Below are 19089 nucleotides of genomic sequence, written 5' to 3'. Positions count from 1 at the left end.
AAGACGACACACTTCTCAAAACTTTTCTAGAAAAAAGCAATTAAAAATTGTAAAAAAACGGGTCTACGGTATATGTCCGGTATTTCCTTATCATCCCTACAAGACAGTGGTGGCCCAGCGGTACGGCGGTTGACTGTGGATGTAAGGTTGGCGAGATCGATTCTCACTCATGAAACTTTTATTTATTTTTTGTTTCAAGGATTTTATTGTTTGCATTTTTAAAGATTGTTTTCTTATCTTCATTAGCGCAATGAAAATATTTTTAATTCATTTTTTAAATAATAATAAGTGCTGAAAGGGGTAGGAAATGAATAAAGGGCTATATAATAGCCTTTCCGGGGGCGATTTTGTATTTATTTGTCCTCTCTCGGTATATTAGGGTATTGCGAGTGTAAATTGTCTTCTGTAGGGGTGGGGACAGTATAATGACATTTAAATTATTGATTGGGAGGGAAATCCACCCTATCGACGGATTATGCTTTCATTGGGAGTTTCATTGAGAAAATTATTCGTAAGCGTGAATGACGCGTGTATACCGTCAAAAATACAGGTCAGTCGTTGCGGCGGAGGAAAGAACGCGTTCTCCATTTGTTCGAGTAGTATCCCGAAACTTGCAAACGAAGAATTTACTGGAATGGTCAGGTAGTGTACTGGCCTCCACGTCCAAATCTCATTAAATAATTTGAGAGCATTTCGAAATTTAATCCCTGCGTGTAATGTGGATTAAACCAGAAGTGCAGTACACCGTCCGTCGGATGGGACGTTAAACTGTTGTCCCCTTGGTGCCATTTGTTAAGAGTTGCATAATGCCGACGCCGGGTTTCTGTCCACTTTTCATCCTGTTACTTATCCCATGCTGATCCACTTCCGTTTCCCAATGAAAGCATAATCTGACGATAGAGTGGATTTCCCTCCCAATTAATAATTTAAATGTCATTATTCTGTCCCCACCCCTACAGAAGACAATTTACACTCGCAATACCCTAATATACCGAGAGAGGACAAATAAATACAAAATCGCCCCCGGAAAGGCCCTTTCTTCATTTCCTACCCCTTTCAGCACTTATTATTATTTAAAAAATGAATTAAAAATATTTTCTACCGGATATATGCCTTAGACCCGTTTTTTACGATTTTCAATTGCTTTTTTCTCGAAAAGTTTTAGAAGTGCGTCGTCTTTGTTCGGCATATTTAATTGATAGCCATGATCTACCAAATCAGAAAATTTGAGCACAATTGGCCACCCGAAGGTCGTGTATTCCCCTTGTAAGCTCTTTAGATGAGGGTACATATTAAAATGCATTCTCTCCATTTGTTCAGGTGCACAGGGTGTCGCCATCATTGGTTCCGAGGCTGTTGTCGCAGATAACGGAGACAGTGGCGGAGGAATTGGCACGTCTCCTGTCGTGTGTGTCCCACTTCAGTCGGGAGGGAGGCATTCAGGCTAGGTCTGATGTTTGTGCCATTCAGGAGGCTCTTGGCAACTATGTGACCCCAGTGGCAAGGTTAGTAGCTTCTCTCATTTGTTTTCACTCACTCACTCAGTGCTTCAACGAGGTGATTGGTTTGGATAGACAGGGGAGGAGCTCATTCCAGACTCTGGGCCTTATTTTTACACAATGCTCTCATTCTTCCTCTATGCCGGAGTAGGAAGAGAGAGCTTTGTTACTCTACCCACTACTCGTTGTCAAGGACGTTCCTACTATAAAACCAAACTATCCTTTTGGGAAGTAGGTAGGGTTGAGTTGATTGCTGATATTCTCATATATATGTCATGCTTTCATGATGCGTTTTGTGATGTTTTGCTGACCACAGTTTTTGTGCCAACAACACTGATTGAGCATAGAGGAGAGTAAACTAAGCATATTACGAGAAAAATTTATAAGCTAATCTTATTATTTTACAATAAAATGTCTTGAGGATAATTAGATGGATGCAGTAAGCAAGAGGTAATTGTTCCATCTTTCTTGAAGAGAGCGAGTCAATCGTAATCCACATTTCTTTGTTCTTATTCCATATTTCAAAGTAGTGTACAAGTACAATAACATAACAATGCCAGCACATGTATATGAGTATAATTAAATATAATAAAAATTGGTAAAAACTAAGGATGGTGGGATCAGATACCTCGGATCCAAATATCTCCAGGTAATGCCCTTCACTGGATACTTAAGATCCAAATTCACTGAAGATATCAAATCTGGATCAGAAATTTTACATAAATGCTGCAGTGAATTCAGCATCCCACAAGAGGGAGTAGAAAGAGTTCCAATCCTGTCTTTGCATGTGCCGTTGCACTGTGACGCTGGTTGTCAGTGGGCAGAAAACCAGTTGATGATAACTAATAGCATTATTGTCCCCATGCTCCTTTTGAAGTAGTCTTTCTCAAGGACCATTTTTCATCAGTGACCATTATCACTGATGTGGCAAGTGACGAGTGTATGTGCTCATATTTTTATCTCTAAAGAAGCTCATAAATTAGTCTTTGTACTAACTTTTAAAATTAGATTTACTGTCACTTACTTGGTGTTTCAAGCCTGGATTTGATGGTGCATACATATTTGGAGGAGGTTATACCCAGCTGAAGCCATTGTCACTTAAAGGGAAGGGTATGGAAGGAAGAGTGGAGGGAAATCCAGTGTCAATAATAGCTTGCTCTTAACAAAAGGAACCAAGGGGACCATGGCTTAACGTCCTATCCAAAGGACTGAGTGTTGCACTTTATGTACCTTCCATATAACACCAAGGATTGGGCATTCAATGAAAAATCTCTGCCATCACCAGGGTTTGAACCCTGACCCTTAGAGTGGGAAGCCAATATGAAGTAGCACACTTTGAGCTAAGCCATAGCTTTGCATGTGAATCATACATGTTGTCGAGTTTGCTTATTTATCTTGTATTTTAAATGCATGCATGTATTTTATTCTTGGCCAGTTTATCCTGATGTTTATTTTTTCAGCAACTTTGGTTTTGTTAATATTTTCCATGTATGATTCATATTACTCACTAGTTTCTCTGCCATCCAGTTATTTATTATTATCTAAGGGCTAAAAATGCAGTGGTCCTTTTTAACCTTTAACTTGTGCTCTTCTAGAAGTGATGTTCATTTTCTGACGTAAAGCTGCAGTCCATATTATTCTCAATTCAGCTCTGAGCAATATATATTCAGTTTTGGGTGTGACTGATTGTGTGGATAACATTTGATTCTAACCTTAGTCGTGAAATGCAGGGAATGGAAATTTTATGTGAATTAATTTTGACATTCCTTGCTTTCTGCGTGATTTCATGGCAATGGTTCCTGAAGTGGGTTTTTTGAGGAGGCCTTGGAAGCTTTGCCAGAATTGAAGGATGAGGAGGATATCAAGTGAGTACATTACCACACTGTATTTCTTCTTCTTCTTCTTGTACTAACTTCAGAGTAGCATTTATTAATGGCTTGGACAGTTTACATATAAATTATCATATAGAAACATAGTCCATTATATAACTGGAGGATTTTGGAATTCATTGGGAACCTAGCTAATATCATTTTTTGCAAAATCACTCATCTTTCAGCCAAAAGTATGTTTAATGTTGAATGCCACTTAATAGGGAAGTGCACTAGTGTTTCAAATGCACCAAACACATTTTTTAAATTAGAGTTCAGAATAACATAATGTCGTAAAACCACAGTTTAAATCCTAATAGTGAATACTTGATTCGAGATGACCGTCTGAAATATGGAAAAATTCAAAGGCCGCTAAAACGGGTGTCCATGTTGAATATTGGCCGTGACGACACAAGGCAGTAGCAGAAGGCAGTTTCTACACCGTTTAGTTCTACCACTATTATTACATAGAAAAATTACAGAATTTGAGGGTATCCGTTTTTTGCTGTCATAAAATATCTTCAGAATATGTATGTGGCTGCTTCTCTTTTGAGTAAACGACTTCATCATTGCGTAATATATTAATATTCATTTACGTGTCAACTTCAAGTTTGGAAAGAGTAGTGCGAATAGCACATTGAATCTTTAATAAATGCATGATGGCATTTATTTTTCGCTGGGTATATTTTGGCACAATGCCGTTTATCATGCCAAAACTTTTTTTGTAAGAACCGAGTAAAACTAATAAACCTATTTCAGACGTTTGCTGCAAGACTTATTCGTTGCGTATGTATTCACGCCGGCCGGAACGTTCGCCCTTCGCAACTAGAATCATGGGATGTTAGCCTTATTTCCGAGCTGGCTGGTTGTTGCAATGGTTCGCTGTCCAGGATGGGTTCAAGAAAAGATAATCTTGGTTGGGAGAAGGAAAATTCCAACGATTTATAAATGGTATACCAAACTTTGATGTATTTATGGTTACTGAATTTTTGAATAAGGAGGACAGGTTCAACGCTCCATAGAAATGCGAGACGTTAAGGCTAACAAGGGGAGACCGCGTATCTTGCTGCATCTTTTTCAATTAGGGCGTTAGTTAGGCTGTAATTAATTAATTTTCATGCGTTACTTTTTACAAGTTATATATATAAATCCAAAATATCCACAATTACCTAATGGGTCGGTTGGGGTAGTGGTAGCGTGCACGATTCAAAGGAAAGATGTTACCCGAAGGACCGTGGTTCAAGACTACGTCATGGCATTATTTTTTGTTGTCTTCATTGTGATCATACGGCATCAAGTTTATCATTAATTATAATTGCAGCAATCATTGACATGAGACAATTTTTTAATCATCATTATGGCGTTTAGGTATTTGAGCAGTGTCTTTACAAACGCAGAGATACGATGACTACAAGGGTTGGTGTGCGCTAAAATATTAATTTTTTCTTTGCTTATACTGACCAACTTCCACATTAAAAATGAAAACCACTCTTGCAAGAGCACATACCATTAAAGGCTCGCGGCAAGCAACAATATGCGTACAGCCATAATTAATAAGAACACAAAGCGAATATAAAATGCCATATATCTCGAACACTTGTAATTCACATTACTCCAAAGGGAGTTTACTTACTCAGTACTTACCTCAGTACCTTGTACTCAATACCTACCAGTTTACCTCAGTAGCAGTGCTAAAAGAACCATTCTGAAATATAATTTCAACTAACAAATAGGATGAAATAAAAGTTGATAACCCTGGACCGGGCGTTGGCGTATAAAATACGTCAATCTTTGAAAACCAAGGATTTCGACATTGTACGTACATTCTGGGCTATAATGATCTCGTGTATTGTTACAATGTACCTTGACTGCCTATATTGCGAGTTTTCAAAGTTCGAGGTATTGTAGCTAATTTTTTAGATCAGTAAGATGAACCCGTCACCAGTGGAGTACAAATTACGCCGCGCGACCTGCCGTGTACCTTTATATCTGTATCACCTATAAATGTACTAATTTCAACAAATAAAGATTAACTTTAACAAAAATCGTTTGTTATCATATACGCACATATCATGGGCAAAGTACGCAATTTGCCCGGTCGTGTAAAAAACAGTCGCGCCATAATTCTTTAACTAAACTACTTTCAGTTTATAAATTACGTAGGTCTACGCGGAAGATGCTATATTTTGACTCAACACACTTTCTGATGTGACTGAGGTACCTATTAAGTAAATTATTATAATATAAATATCAATTTGATCTTACAATACCTTCAAATGATCTTCAAAACAGAATATCATCGATAGGTAAGAGTCAGGAGCAGCCTTGAACCGTTTATTCCTTTTAGCTTGTGCTTAAGGCACGGGAATGAATATCTTCTCCAGGCTTTTGTTTCGACGTCGAGATGAAATTTGGAACAAAAAATCATTTATAACTGTATTTTGTATTCATGTTTTCGGTACTAGACGACATTTTTAGGAAGCAAACTCCACCGATTCCCGGAAACTCTCGCCGCGCTAAAGAAGGCGACGGAATACAGCGATACTCCACTGGTGACTACTGCCTTGTGACGTCACATCTCAATCAAGATGGAGGCACTGTGTTTCAGCACAACATGAAATTTTCCGACTTTCAAAACGTTTTAAAGTGCATACCCCAGATGCAGAAAATAAAAGTGACCATACTAATGTTTCTTTTTTAGGCTAAACTTTCAAATTCAGCAATAAAAAAAAATTAGTGCACTTCCCTATTCTGCTCAGAGGTGCAGGTGTGTCATTACAGTGCCCGTTTTTTTGTCTCTGTGTGTAGTCTTTTTTTCTTCTGTGAAATAAAAACCTCTCCAAATATCCCTGCCTCTATTCAAATGTTGAGGGCCATTTTTTCTGTCAATGGGATGATTTTTTGCCATCATGCTCATTTAGAGTGACCTCCCAAGAAAGGATGAAGTCTTAAACTTATGTCTCATTTTGGGATTCATCTGGAAAGTGGAAAGTGAATGAAAAGCAACGGTTGGAAGGGTTAGGGAGGTGTGAACAGGAGCATTTTGAAACATTGTGTGTGGTGGCTGTGGGAAGAATAATTTTCTACGCTTGAAATGTCACTTGAGTGGGTCTGGGAAGATATATTTGTCTTCTATTTCTGGGTCCTTTGTTATATATTTGACCATTACCGTGGCTTTTACCAGACTACCTTCCCCAAAATGTTTATTTAACTCATCATAAAACCCCTCTATTAAGGAGCCACCCATCAAACCCATTTTTTTCCCACAGTAACTTCAAGCATTTTAGAGAAGCTATTCTGTAAATATTTGTGTGCTTTGTATCTTCTGCTATCCCATCATTGAAACACCGTGTCGGTCTTTATCTCAATGCCCATTAGATTTTGATGGAGAGAAAAATTTCTGGGCCATCACTTTATTGGTTCCTCTTTCCTTTCTATAGGAACGATTAATCTACTTTCGTTTGTGGTAGCTTGCGTTGCCTGGGTGATGACACATCTTATACAGTAAAACTTTGATTTTACGCAGTTGGAGGGACCGAAATATGGGCACTGTGTAAAATCAAAGTGTGTAAAATCAAGAGTTGGTGTTGAGGAGGAGTATAGTTTTCAGGATAACACTTGCTCATTATTTTTAGAAGGCTTAGTCATACGCTTTAGTATAGTTCTGATTTAAGCCAGAACCGCAACCAGAAAAAGTCTCATATGTGTGCCTTTACGGTAAAAGAGCATGAAATCCTTTTCAATCGCGTCAGATATATGTTTCCCGGATTCAATTACTCATTTGGAGGCAAGAAAATGAAGCCTAATAATCTTATTTACTCACAAGCAACACCACAGAGGACATGTTACCTTAAGAGAAACAACGTTGCATTCCTGAACAATTTTTCCCATGGTTGAATTGCTAGCATTTCTGGCACTAAGATTACTTCTGTTACCCAGGAGAAATTTCGGAATGGTGATACTAAATGCTAGCAAAGAGGCTGATTTTCGAAAATATTCTCATTAAAAGCAGTTTTCAGGAAATCTGTTTAACCACCGGCAGACAAACAAAGATTGGAGGTTGAAGAAATGAGGTATCTGATGATAGTCATCCAAATTAACCCCATTAACAGGGAGCAAAATTTTGCTAATACAGTAGATTCCGTTTAATGGGTCCACCGGTTACTTGGGGCAGCCGCTTAATTGGGGCAGATCTTGAAGAACAGAACCCAATAGAGGAATATCCCAGAGTATACTCCGCTTAATTGGGACAGCTTGCCGCTTTATTGGGCCATGAGTCGGCGACATAGACTCTATACTCGTGACGAAATTAATTTTTTTTGTTTTCAGAATACTATTTTTTTAAATTTTCCTCCTTTGATTTACTCTTATTTTTCACAAATGTTCCAATTCTTGTCCTATTTTGAAAGCTCTTGTTGTTATACTATCCGCAAGAGGATAAGACTTTTCTTTTTTAGGGCTTAGTAAAAGACACTCATTCAGCGTCGCCTGAGCCTGTGAAAAATATTTTTAACAAAAATATTATAATTCTTTAAAATGATAATAAATTAACTAAACTCGCTGATTTATTAATCAAATTAATATTTTAATAAACTTATGTTGCATTATAAACATTCTTTAGTCTACTTTCTATCATTTCAACGTTTGTTTATGCCCATATACAAGAGAGTTCGCCTAATTGGGGCAGCCGCCTAATTGGGGCAAAAATCACAAGTCCCGATTTGTCCCAATTAACCGGAATCTACTGTACATCACTAAGGCTTTACACCCTGTGAGCCTGGGTTCAAGTCCTGGCAGTAGCAGAAACTTATCAGAAATGGCCCTATCCCTATTTGAGGGTAATGTGGAGGGCACTTACAGTGCACCACTCTGTCCAGCAGATGGGACATTAAGACCTGGTCCCTTTGGAGCCTATCATTACAACCTGGCTAATGCCAACATACAGGGTTCCTATCCCCCAGCCCTTACTTTATGGCGCTAAAGACCCCAGCTGTCGGTTACCTCCTTCCAAATAGCATATCATAGATAATACGGAGCACTCAGGACCCGGGATATTCGGAAATTTAAATTTTTCTGGTGTTTGGATCACATTTTTTAAGTGAGCCATATATATAACCGCGCAACTTCCGTCATGCCGCCAGTGACGAATAAAAAAATTATTAATAGTCCGGAAAAATTTTCCCTCTTTATAAATTTTACGCATTAAAAAAGCATTTTCCGAAGAAATTTTAGCATTAGTAGATTGAATCTACCGGGTATAGCTTCTCTGTCGGCATTCTTCCGCGAATTCAGCGCCGGGACCGTCGACTTACAAGCCGTGTGACTCATCTTCACGTAAGATTTTGCTTCCCCATATCTGATAACAACACCGGACACTTTTTGTATTTCGATTTAATGGTGCTAAGCCATTCCTGAGTTTAAAGGGACTGCCATATCACTCACGTCTTGAATTTGACTTAAATGATTACATGACGATTAACGACGCGAGTTATTCTCCGAGGGCATTAACTCAGTTAAAAATAAACGCTTTCCACCTAGCGGAGTTAAGCTAATAGCTATAAAGTTCCGATCATGTTTCATTAAAACCCACTGGCAATGAGATACAAGTTGAGTCAGTTCTGAAAAGTGCGCCGCGCAAGCAACTTTCCCTCGCCTCCATTCGTCCCGCAGATGTGGGGTTAGCCCGCGGAATGAGACAACGCATGCTGCTTTTACCATCGTGTTGAATCACCATTGACTATCTATGTCCATACTAGAAGTACGACTATCTTTTTTGGATCACCTTGGAAGCCAAAATTTTGGCACGGGAGGATTTTTAACGACTCATTTCGCCGTTATATTTCGCTGGGGCGACGGAAAACATAGCGTTGGCAAAATTCTACAAAACCTTCTGTTAGGGATAGATATTCAGTAGCTCATAATTTCGGATTAACGACCATCTACTGTAATTACAATAAATATGTTATAAACAGCGTCGATCAATAAGCCGAATAATAAACGAAAGGTGATAATATTAATAACTACGGCGATCATCTGTCTTAATCAAAAGTAGTTACGCATAGGTACACGTCGATTGCCGTATGTTTTAGGTTTCGATATCCTTCTACGGCAAATTTGAACTAAGAGCGATATTCGAGTTCGTAAAGGAGCCTGAAATATTACTGAGAGGGCGCACGGGGAAGCAATTATTAGATTCGCGATGTTTTTAGTTTCACGCTCAACAGCGCTACGCCATTTCAACCGTTCCTGTATTCATTTTTGCAACTCATTGAGACGAATAAATAACCTAACTTCATATTGCTCCAGTCGGAATTTTAAAACAAGTCGAAAGACAACTGCGTAAAATCAAGATTAGCGGCCTCTTAGGGGCTGGGGTTATGCTGCGCAAAATCGAAAAACTGCGTAAAATCAAGAAAAGATGTAAAATCGAAGTTTCACCATTGCAACTCCCTATGCTTTCCGGCCGGACTTGAGTGCCGCTGCGTAAAAACGAGACTTGATGTAAAATCGAAGTGCGTAAAATCGAAGTTTTACTGTATTCATCTTATCCTTACCTCGAGGGACGCTGTTGAACTCATAATCTGCTGGCGCCTCTTTCCTCTTTTTCATCCATTTTCTCCCCCTCTTTTGGTGATGGGTGCTGAAGTCTTGGACTTGTGTACCTGGCTTCAGCGATGTAACTTCGTGGAATCCTAGGAGGATTGTGGCACCATTCAACCGGCGCTTGGCTTTGCTGTGGTGTCCTCGCTCTTCCCTCGATCCTCACCGGAACCTTCGAGAGGACAGGAAATTTTCAAGAATGTTCATATGCATGTATACATCAAGGGCTCGATGTATGTATATCCCTCGTCGAAAATTCTGGACGGAGGTTCTCGAAAATTCCCCCGTCCTCTCGAAGGTTCTGGCAAGGATCAAGGGAAGTGTAAGGACACCACTGTGAAGCTGAGCGTAGGTTGAATGGTGACACAGGACTTTGATCCTCCTGCCCCTCCCAATTCTGCCATGCTGTTTCCTCTGTCTGTTGTTTAGTGGGTGCTGTTTATCATTGCAGGAGGGTGGATGTGGTGCTGGCCAACTTCAGGGCTCGGATGCGTGTGCAGCTGATCTGCTTTGTGGGTGGGGGCACCTGATGCTAGCAACAGTCGGAGAGGGGGAGGGCCTGTGCTTCTGCCACCGCCAATGGCCTTTCGCCAAGGGGCCCCAGAAGGGCTAGGAAGTTGGCCTCTGACTCTAGAGTGTCTCCGGTGGTAGCAGACGCTGACCCTGAACCCCCAATGGTGCTCTACGAGACATCTCTGTGAGAGTGGCTGCCCTTCTTAGGGGAACTCACTATTCCCTTGAAAGTTGTGTTCAAAGTGAGCACATTTTTCCTACCAGGAGCTTCTTCAAGAGTTGACTGTTTTAACCCAAAGCCGTATGGATGGGAGATACTTCTATAAATTTGGCCTTATTATCATTTGTATGCAAGAGTTTACTTTTGTTCTGTTTGTGGCATGTTGATAATTTTTGTTACTTATATTTTGAAACATCTACTTCTTAGGTTCGGAAACAAATTCAAATTCATGGACGTTTTATTTTTTAATTCACTCACCACTAATATAGCTTGAACCCTTTCATATTATCTTATATTCCACTGAACTGCACCTTAACTATAATTAATGTGGATATCATGGACCATTGACTTAGAGTTTGATAATTTTAGGAAGTATTGATTAGTTGAAGTTATGGTTGACTTTGATTTTCGATGGCAAAATTGGTTTATGTTACATTCCAGTGCAAAAAAATATGTTCTCTGAGTAAGGCGAATGTATGGCAATATATGACTGTGATATTATCTCTTACTGTGTGATTTGTATTGACTATTTTCTTTACTTATGGTGAAGGTAATGGCATGACATCTGTCATGTTTCTTCTCCGAGTTGGGAGTGAAAAAGTCTGTGGTCATTGAATATTCTCTGGGCAATGAATAATTTTGCCATATCAAGAGCCGTGTAATGTTTTTGAAGATTTCAGATGATCTCCGTGGGTGATCCTTGATGTATGCCCTTTGGACACTCACATTCCTAATGGTGGTCTTTGCTTCTTGCTATCGAGTGAACTGCCCCTGTATCTCACAGTTTATTGCAGCATTCTGTGACAGTGGCCAAGCCTAATTCCCTTATTGTCTGTTTTGTGTGGTGGTATTGTTGCAGTCATTGAATTTGTCACAACATCGGATTTTTTGGAGAAATAATCATCTTCTCATAGGTAGTGTTCAGCTAACCTTTGGTATTTTTTGACATGAATGCTGGATCGATAATATTTATAGTTTTCACAGCATCCCGTTTTGGGAATAAATGTGGAAGTGCTTCTTCCCTCTAACGACCAAGTAACATAGGCCAAATGTGGTACACAGGTTATTTCATTGCAAAACTGTGGGCTAATCAAACTAGTGAGTCTAATGAGTTTCATGAGTTTGAGTGAACTAATGAGTAAACCAATGAGTTTCATGGATCTGTCAGTAATAAATGATAAGCATGTTCAATGGTAAACTATTACACCACAGGCTTATGATCCATTAATTGACCGGCAAGCTGACTTGGTAAAATCAAAACCATGCTTGTGGCAGTGCCTGGGTCCTACTAAATTTTACCACTGTGGAAAGTTAGTCAAATGTCGTCAAGGTTGAATGTTTTCTATTGCTTTTCACTATGATTGATTGTTAATGATGTTACCCACTATCCATTTTATAGCTGGTTTATCTGCTCCACTTTCAATCGCTGATGGGTGCTAGTTGTTAATTCCTGCCTGTTTGGTGGGTGCTAGTTGTTAATTCCTGCCTGGCAATTGAAGTTTCATTCATGTTGCTTGTCTGGTGGTAGTGCAGTGTCTTTTCTCTTCTCTTGAGGGCCACCCTAATGTCGTGTTATGACCTTTTCTTGGAGAAGTCTCGCTCAGAGGATATTCTTAACCATTTGTCTTCCCTGTTTTGATCCCATACCATTTATTATGTGAGTCGTGAGCTACATATGCGAACACATTCCTCTCTTGTTGCTGGAATGAACTGACTGCATAGGCTTGGATATTGAGGCCTTTGCCCACGTCTCTCCTATAATCCCTTCAACTGCTCTCTGCTACCCAGTCAACCACTTCCACGCTGTTGCTAACTTGAGTTGAATTGGCTTGTGGGAGCATCCAGGACTTATAGGTTGGCAAATCTGTGATATACAATTTATGGCCTTAAGCTGCTTTTTTTATGTATTCTAGAAGTTTAAGTAATACTGTTGTTGTCCTAAATTGTCAGCTATTTATTGTGAACTAAATTAGTGAGTAATCAAGTGCTTTATAAGTTGATGCATCCAAGTTCATGGGTGAGGTGTAATCATAAATGTAAGATTTCGTTAGGCTAAAATAGCCCAAGTATGTTAATGTTCATTTAATTTGTTAGAACATCATGAAATGTATTTTATCATCATGTTTAAATTACTTTGCATCTAGTTATAAAGGAAAAATGTAATTCAGTATTCTTGCTCTTTAGTTTCATTGCTAGTATTGTGTAAAAAAAATTGATCATATTTTCACCTCAAGTGTCTAGCTTATCCAATTGATGACGATGGTGCCACGTCTTTCCACTTCCTTGGGTTTAACTGTTGCAAAACTTGCCAACTTAGGTCAACAGTGTAGAAATGATTTTTTCCAAATTAGTTAATAATTTGTGATTAATTTTAGACTCAAAGAGCATAAAGTTTGGTCCGAAAGTCATACATATATCATTTGTCTCTAATTAATTTTGTTCAGAGTGACCATACTGTTTGAGAAAGAGGTATCATTCATCACGGGATTAATATTAAAATCTCAATATCAGGCATGCATGCCATTTTGCCTATGGTGCCTACCAGAATCATAATTGGCGTTCAGTGGGAAATCTTCAATACATTAAAAAATGCTACATCTCAATAGTACAGCAGACTCCCGATTATCAGGCTGTGGTATATCCGTGTCGCGGATTATCCGCGCTTGATTTTCACTCTTGCTCAATATTTTCTGCGATCTATAAAAAATCGGACGCAAATTCATCGGAATTACTGCATTATTGCTAGGATACACGGGGCTTATTATTTCCGTTAGAATCCCCTTCGTAAAACGGAGGCGATCGCGCGCTAGCGGCATTCACGGGAGCACCGTGTACCTGTTTTCCAAGCCTCGCAGCGCGTGTCCGCGCTCCGTGATCACGGATACACGTCCCTCAGCAGTTGCAATCCGGGCAACTTGTGCGAGACGCGATTACGTAGCATGGTGCCTGACAGTGTAGTTTCCGACGTTTTTTTGTACCACTTTTCCGCATCCGTGATCACACAGCCACGGATGTGCGGTTTTCGAAACCAGGCCTTACGTGGAGCGTTAATAATACGATTACAACCATGTTAACGCCGCTAAAAAGATCACGAACTGACAAAGAAAACTCTCAACGAGTCCGGGAAGCTTTCTAAAATAGCAGAACAACGGCATAAATAACATTATATTGCTTGTTTTACGTAAATTATGAACATTACAAGACATTATAGTGAAAGTTTGTGTTATCCGTGTTTTCCGATTATTCGCGCCGTCACTCCCCATCATTAGCCCGGATAATCGGGAGTCTGTTGTACATAAGTGGTCAGATGTAAGCATTTATTCTTGTTCATCCCGTAGACGTCATACCTTATATTCCTTATGTAAGTCAAACAGAAAATTTTATTCTTAAATCTCAGTTGTCAGTGACGTAAGATGAGAGGATAGATCTCCCCCCAAAAGCATCAGAGAAATAAAAAAGTTATTTAAAAATATTGCCTAGTTTTGAAATATAAGAACTGCATCTGATCAACTTTAAATTTTTAGTTCCAAAAGTATGTAAAATGTAAATTCAGGCATGTCATTTTCCAAAAAATTTCCCGCCCCAGGGCAACTCATCCCCCCCAAAGCATATTCCTAGTTATGCCACTGTCAGTTGTTACTGACTAAAATTAATAGAAACATGAAAGTTAGTGAAAATTGAATGCCTCAGAGAAAAATATGATGCCATGCTTGAAAAAAAGAATGAAGAAGACTGTCAAAAGTATGAATCTCTTGTGAAACTTTGGACTGTGAAAAACAGAAATTCCTGTGTAGGGAGTTGGTTGATGATCCCTGTGCTCTACCTTGAAAACCGATTAATGTTTTCGGCTTAACATTGTGGTATGAATAATTGCTTTTAATAGCATGTTCCAATGTGATCAGGTTTTGCTCAATTAAGCTGCACATATTGGCAGGATAAGTTTTCTAGAAAGCAATTGCCTCCACATTAATTTTTGTGCAATATTTTTACACCAAGTATGTTCTAATGAAGCAGCTAATGAAAACGTAGAATTTTGTTATTGCAAAAAAACTTAATGGTTCAAGTAATCTGAGTGAGTCGACCATTTTATCAACATTCTTGGGGTTTCAGAAGGAATCTGCAATACCTTACGAAGTGATAGAGTGGAGACAGTTTTAAGCATTTTTTGTCCTACAAACATGGGGTTGCAACATAAAATAATAAAGGTTGGACGAAAATGTGGAATTATAATTGTCTGAAAAAATAATCTTTGAGCTTAATTTAACGAGAGCTATGAGCAAGTATCAACAAACGATTGCACAATCTCTACCATTTTGAGATTGTTTCAGACAAATTATAATTGCACGTTTTCGTCCTATCTTAATTATTCTTTGTCCTTACAAATCCATAGTATTAAATAAAATGTAAAAAAGGTTGGATACCCAAGAAAAATCGTTTCCATGGTAACTGCAAAGTGGACATGGGCACATATGCCCTGCCCCCGCTGCGTTGGGTATACCCAGCGGGGGGCAGTAGGGGGCAGCTGCCTCCCCCCCTATAGGCAAAAGGAGAGTTTTGAAAAAAATGTCCTGAAAGCTAAGAAACGTGATATGAGTACAAAAAATGTAATTAAAATATAAATATTTTCTCCAAGCAAATAATTTTAAAAACTATAATAAATCGCTGTTATAATTTTCTTGAAATTTTGGTTTCATTGCCCTTTTCAGAGTTACAACTTGAGCGACTTCGGCTTGCCCCTCTCTCTTGTTTTGATCCTGCGAATGTACCTACGCCCTTGAAAGTGGATCCAAAAAAATGTTTGCGTTGCCATTGGTCGGTAACTAAGAAGTTGCGACCCTAAATTTATATGACAAAAAATGCCTAAAATTGTCTCTCCTACCATCTCCTGAATTATTGCAGATTCCTCCTCAAACACCCGGCATCAGCTAGTCGTTCATTGAGTCGTCGATCGGATCGTTTTTTCATACTATTTTTCTAGTTTATATTTTTCCTAGGATAACGAATATAGAGAAGTGGCTCATAAAATAAGCCGTGCGAATATGTATTATTGATCATGTCTCTCGAACTCTGCCGTAAGACTACAGTAGGAAGCGACGGAGATTTTTCATTCTCTTCTGGTAGTGATGGCATGAAATTCTTTCTTAAATCAAACCAATTCTTTCCCTATTGCATTGATATTTGGCATGAAATTGAATCGTCTCGTGAAATGAAACGTGTGTTTAGATTTTAATTAATTTTAGCGTTTCCCACGCTTCGTCTTGCCAGTGTAATCTGTGCCAGTGCATTGAATTTTATTGCACGTTCTCTTGCTTGAGATTTTTTCAATCGACCCAAGTAAAAGCGCGGGAAATCCGCTGCCAATGGTGTTCTCATGGCAGCGCTCATAGTGAAGTTCAACTTTTACATCTTGTCGCGCGCTTCAAATTATTCGCCGATCTAATGATATTTCAAATTATATTGCACTAAAGTAGTACCTTTAGACTTCCGAGAGATGTGAGAGTCAGTGGCGCAGCGAGGGGGGAGGATTTGGGGGATGAAACCCCCCCCCCCCTAGAGCTCAGAGAAATTTTTTAGTTTAATCCATTTTACGTAATTGGATGAGTATTACTTATAGTATAGTGTTAGGATTAATAAAATATCCCTCAGAAAGCTGTAAAACTCACCATTTTGAGCCATTTATCTTAAAATTCCGCAATTTATTAATCTATCACCTACCGCGTATCCTGGTGGGCATTCCATACCCCCACACACCCCGGTATTAGTTGCACCTAACCCCCCCCCCTCCCTCCAGCCTTAATTCCTAGCTGCGCCCCTGGTGAGAGTCACCATATATATGCTATAATATTCTAGAGGATTCCATGAATTTAACAGACGTGAAGTTTGAATGTCCCCTAATTAACAGTGGTGGAGGTAGTGTTCCGGCCATTCATGCATCTACGGGTGGGGATAATTAGTTTACAGCGCTGGAAACGATTTCAAATTTTCCTTTAGTCATAAAATTACGAAAATATCTGAGTTTTCTTAAGCTGTATTTGGCTCTATTACCGTCATTAGCAGTGGCATAGCCAGGGGGAGGGATCCAGAGGGTCCGGACCCCCCCTGAAATATAAAAATACAATTATTTTCCTTCATAAAAGGGAAAAAAAAATATTGAAAAATTATGAATTTACAATATATTTATTTAACAAATGAAGTTTTTTTCCATTACGAAAAGCGTTAAAATTAGTTTACAACCCATTACTTAGTACCCTGTTTTAAAAAAAAATTTTCCCCTGATTTTGGACCCCCCCTCGAACGAAATTTCTTGCTACGCCATTGGTCATTACATAGTCCTGATCTAGGCTAATGCATCTATGGTAGTCCGAATATATATATAGATTGGACTCTCATTCTAATATAATAATATATGTGAAGAAGTCCATGAAAAAATTCAATTTGAAGCTGTCTAAGTGCCAAAAATTGTCTTATTCCATGCAAAGTAGCACTTTGACTAATCAATAACTTCTTAATTAATGTCTCACGAGCTCTGCTATAAGACTACTTTAGGAGGCGACGACACTTTTAATTCTTTTCTGGCCGTAACTTCCAAAAATCCCGTCTCAAGTGCTGCTAAAGGTTACTTTAGTGCAATATAATTTGAAATATCATTAGATCGGCGAATAATTTGAAGCGCGCGACAAGATTTAAAAGTTGAAATTTACTGAACTCTGCCATGAGAACACCATTGCGAGCGGATTTCCCGCGCTTCTTCTCGGGCCGACTGAATAAAATTGGGGAAGATTATGTCCCGGCCTATGTTGGAGGCTGTGGATGCATACTCGCATACAAGAGAGCTTTGGGAGGCTTAGAAATAGCCGGAAGCTGAGATCAACATTGGAACCTTAAATCTCGGGTTTATTTTTATGGGTAAAGGAAAATACTAACAAATAAAATAGTGATCAGTGGCGGTCGGCTGATAGGCAATCACCCGGGGCCCCTTCAACGCTCGCGTCTTTCGTGAAACGTAAATGAAAGGCGACATAAAAAACTCTCGGATTAATTTTACAGCATATTATTATTAAAGTATTGTACCGATTGAGGTAGGTTTCCATGGAGTGTTTAAGAAGAATTCCGGGAGCCTCCCCTTAGATCATGCACTTCCCTCTTCAGTGCACAATAAGACCTACTACCTTTCATTCTATCTAAAAACCCTAATCTTTTCCTTCCCCTCCCTCGTTTACCTATAACATTTTCCCCTCTAACACTGTTTTCAACATCCCATCCCCGCTAAGTACTCGTTTACAGCATAATCAGCGTAAAAAGATTACATAAAAGAAATAGATAAAATAAAGGCGTCCGAAGGTTAAAGATGCTTTATTGAAGGGGCTATTCGAAAATATTAGTTTTGAGTTTTTTTTTTTTTTCAGTGGAGTTTCAAGAAACAAATTCACTGAATAACAGTGGTGTCATGGTTCCGTAACGCCGTTCCGGCGCTTGTTGACAAAAGACATAATTGTCAAATAACACTTTTATAAATTTTGGTACCTAAAAATTTCTAATATATGTAGGTATACATTCGTTGCCAAAACAAAAAAGTAATAAAATTTAAATAATAACTTGCAATTAACAAACACAGTAATATTTCACGCCTAAAAAAGTAGAAGGAAAGTGCGTTCCTGCACTGCTAATTTTTCCGTGACGTCACTGCTGAATAGATAATAGAATTATTATACATTATTAAATTTTATAAGCTGTGATATTTTCACTTTTCATAGTATTTTTTCTTCAGAAATTCCTATTTTCTATTAACTTTTATCTTGTATTTAAGAGCCATAATAGTGCCAAAATCCATTTTCGGGCATGCAATTTCCAAAAATTTTCCGGGGTAAGGGTTCCCGAATCACCCTCCCCCCCCCCGTAAGGAGGGCCCCATCATGAACGTCAGCCAGGGGCCTCGGAGCACCCCAGACCGCCCCTGAGAGTGGTGAATAGTTTTCATTGAAACCCTGTTCACTTATCCTTTCTCGTGAGCACCAGCAAGGGCGTACCCAGGATCAAAACTAGGGGGGGTGGGCAAGCCATGGTTGTTCAAATTATAGGTAAGATTTAAGCATGGTAAAGGTGTATGAAATCAACATTTTACGGAAGCTGGAACAGCTCTTTATTAGTTTTTAAAATTATTTGCTTGAAAAAATATTACTTTCCTTAAAGACATTTGCCATTTTTGCTTCTGGGGGGGCAAGCTTCCCCCTCCTGCCCCTCACTGGGAACGCCCATGGGTACCAGTGGTGTCATGGTACCGGAAGGTTGATTAACAAGAAGGAAGATTGGTTAACAAAAGACATAATACCTACTCTAATAACACTTTTGTCAATTTTGGTGCCTAAATATTTCTAATATATGCTTACAT

General features: G+C 39.0%; 1 protein-coding gene across 1 annotated transcript in view; it reads left to right on the top strand.

Annotated features, from left to right (window-relative positions):
* Nucleotides 1-12870, top strand: part of LOC124156520 (exocyst complex component 2) — a 59595-nt gene extending 46725 nt beyond the window's left edge. Inside the window, exons 17-19 of the mRNA XM_046531109.1 lie at nucleotides 1321-1505; nucleotides 3305-3364; nucleotides 10419-12870. Coding sequence (XP_046387065.1) covers nucleotides 1321-1505; nucleotides 3305-3364; nucleotides 10419-10497 — 324 coding nt within the window. The 3' untranslated portion in view covers nucleotides 10498-12870. The remainder of the gene's footprint in view (nucleotides 1-1320; nucleotides 1506-3304; nucleotides 3365-10418) is intronic.
* Nucleotides 12871-19089: the final 6219 nt, after the last annotated feature.

The sequence above is a fragment of the Ischnura elegans genome, chromosome 1 (genome assembly GCF_921293095.1).
Source record: "Ischnura elegans chromosome 1, ioIscEleg1.1, whole genome shotgun sequence".
NCBI classification, from domain to species: Eukaryota; Metazoa; Arthropoda; class Insecta; order Odonata; family Coenagrionidae; genus Ischnura; species Ischnura elegans.
This window is presented reverse-complemented; position numbering and strand designations above follow the sequence as displayed.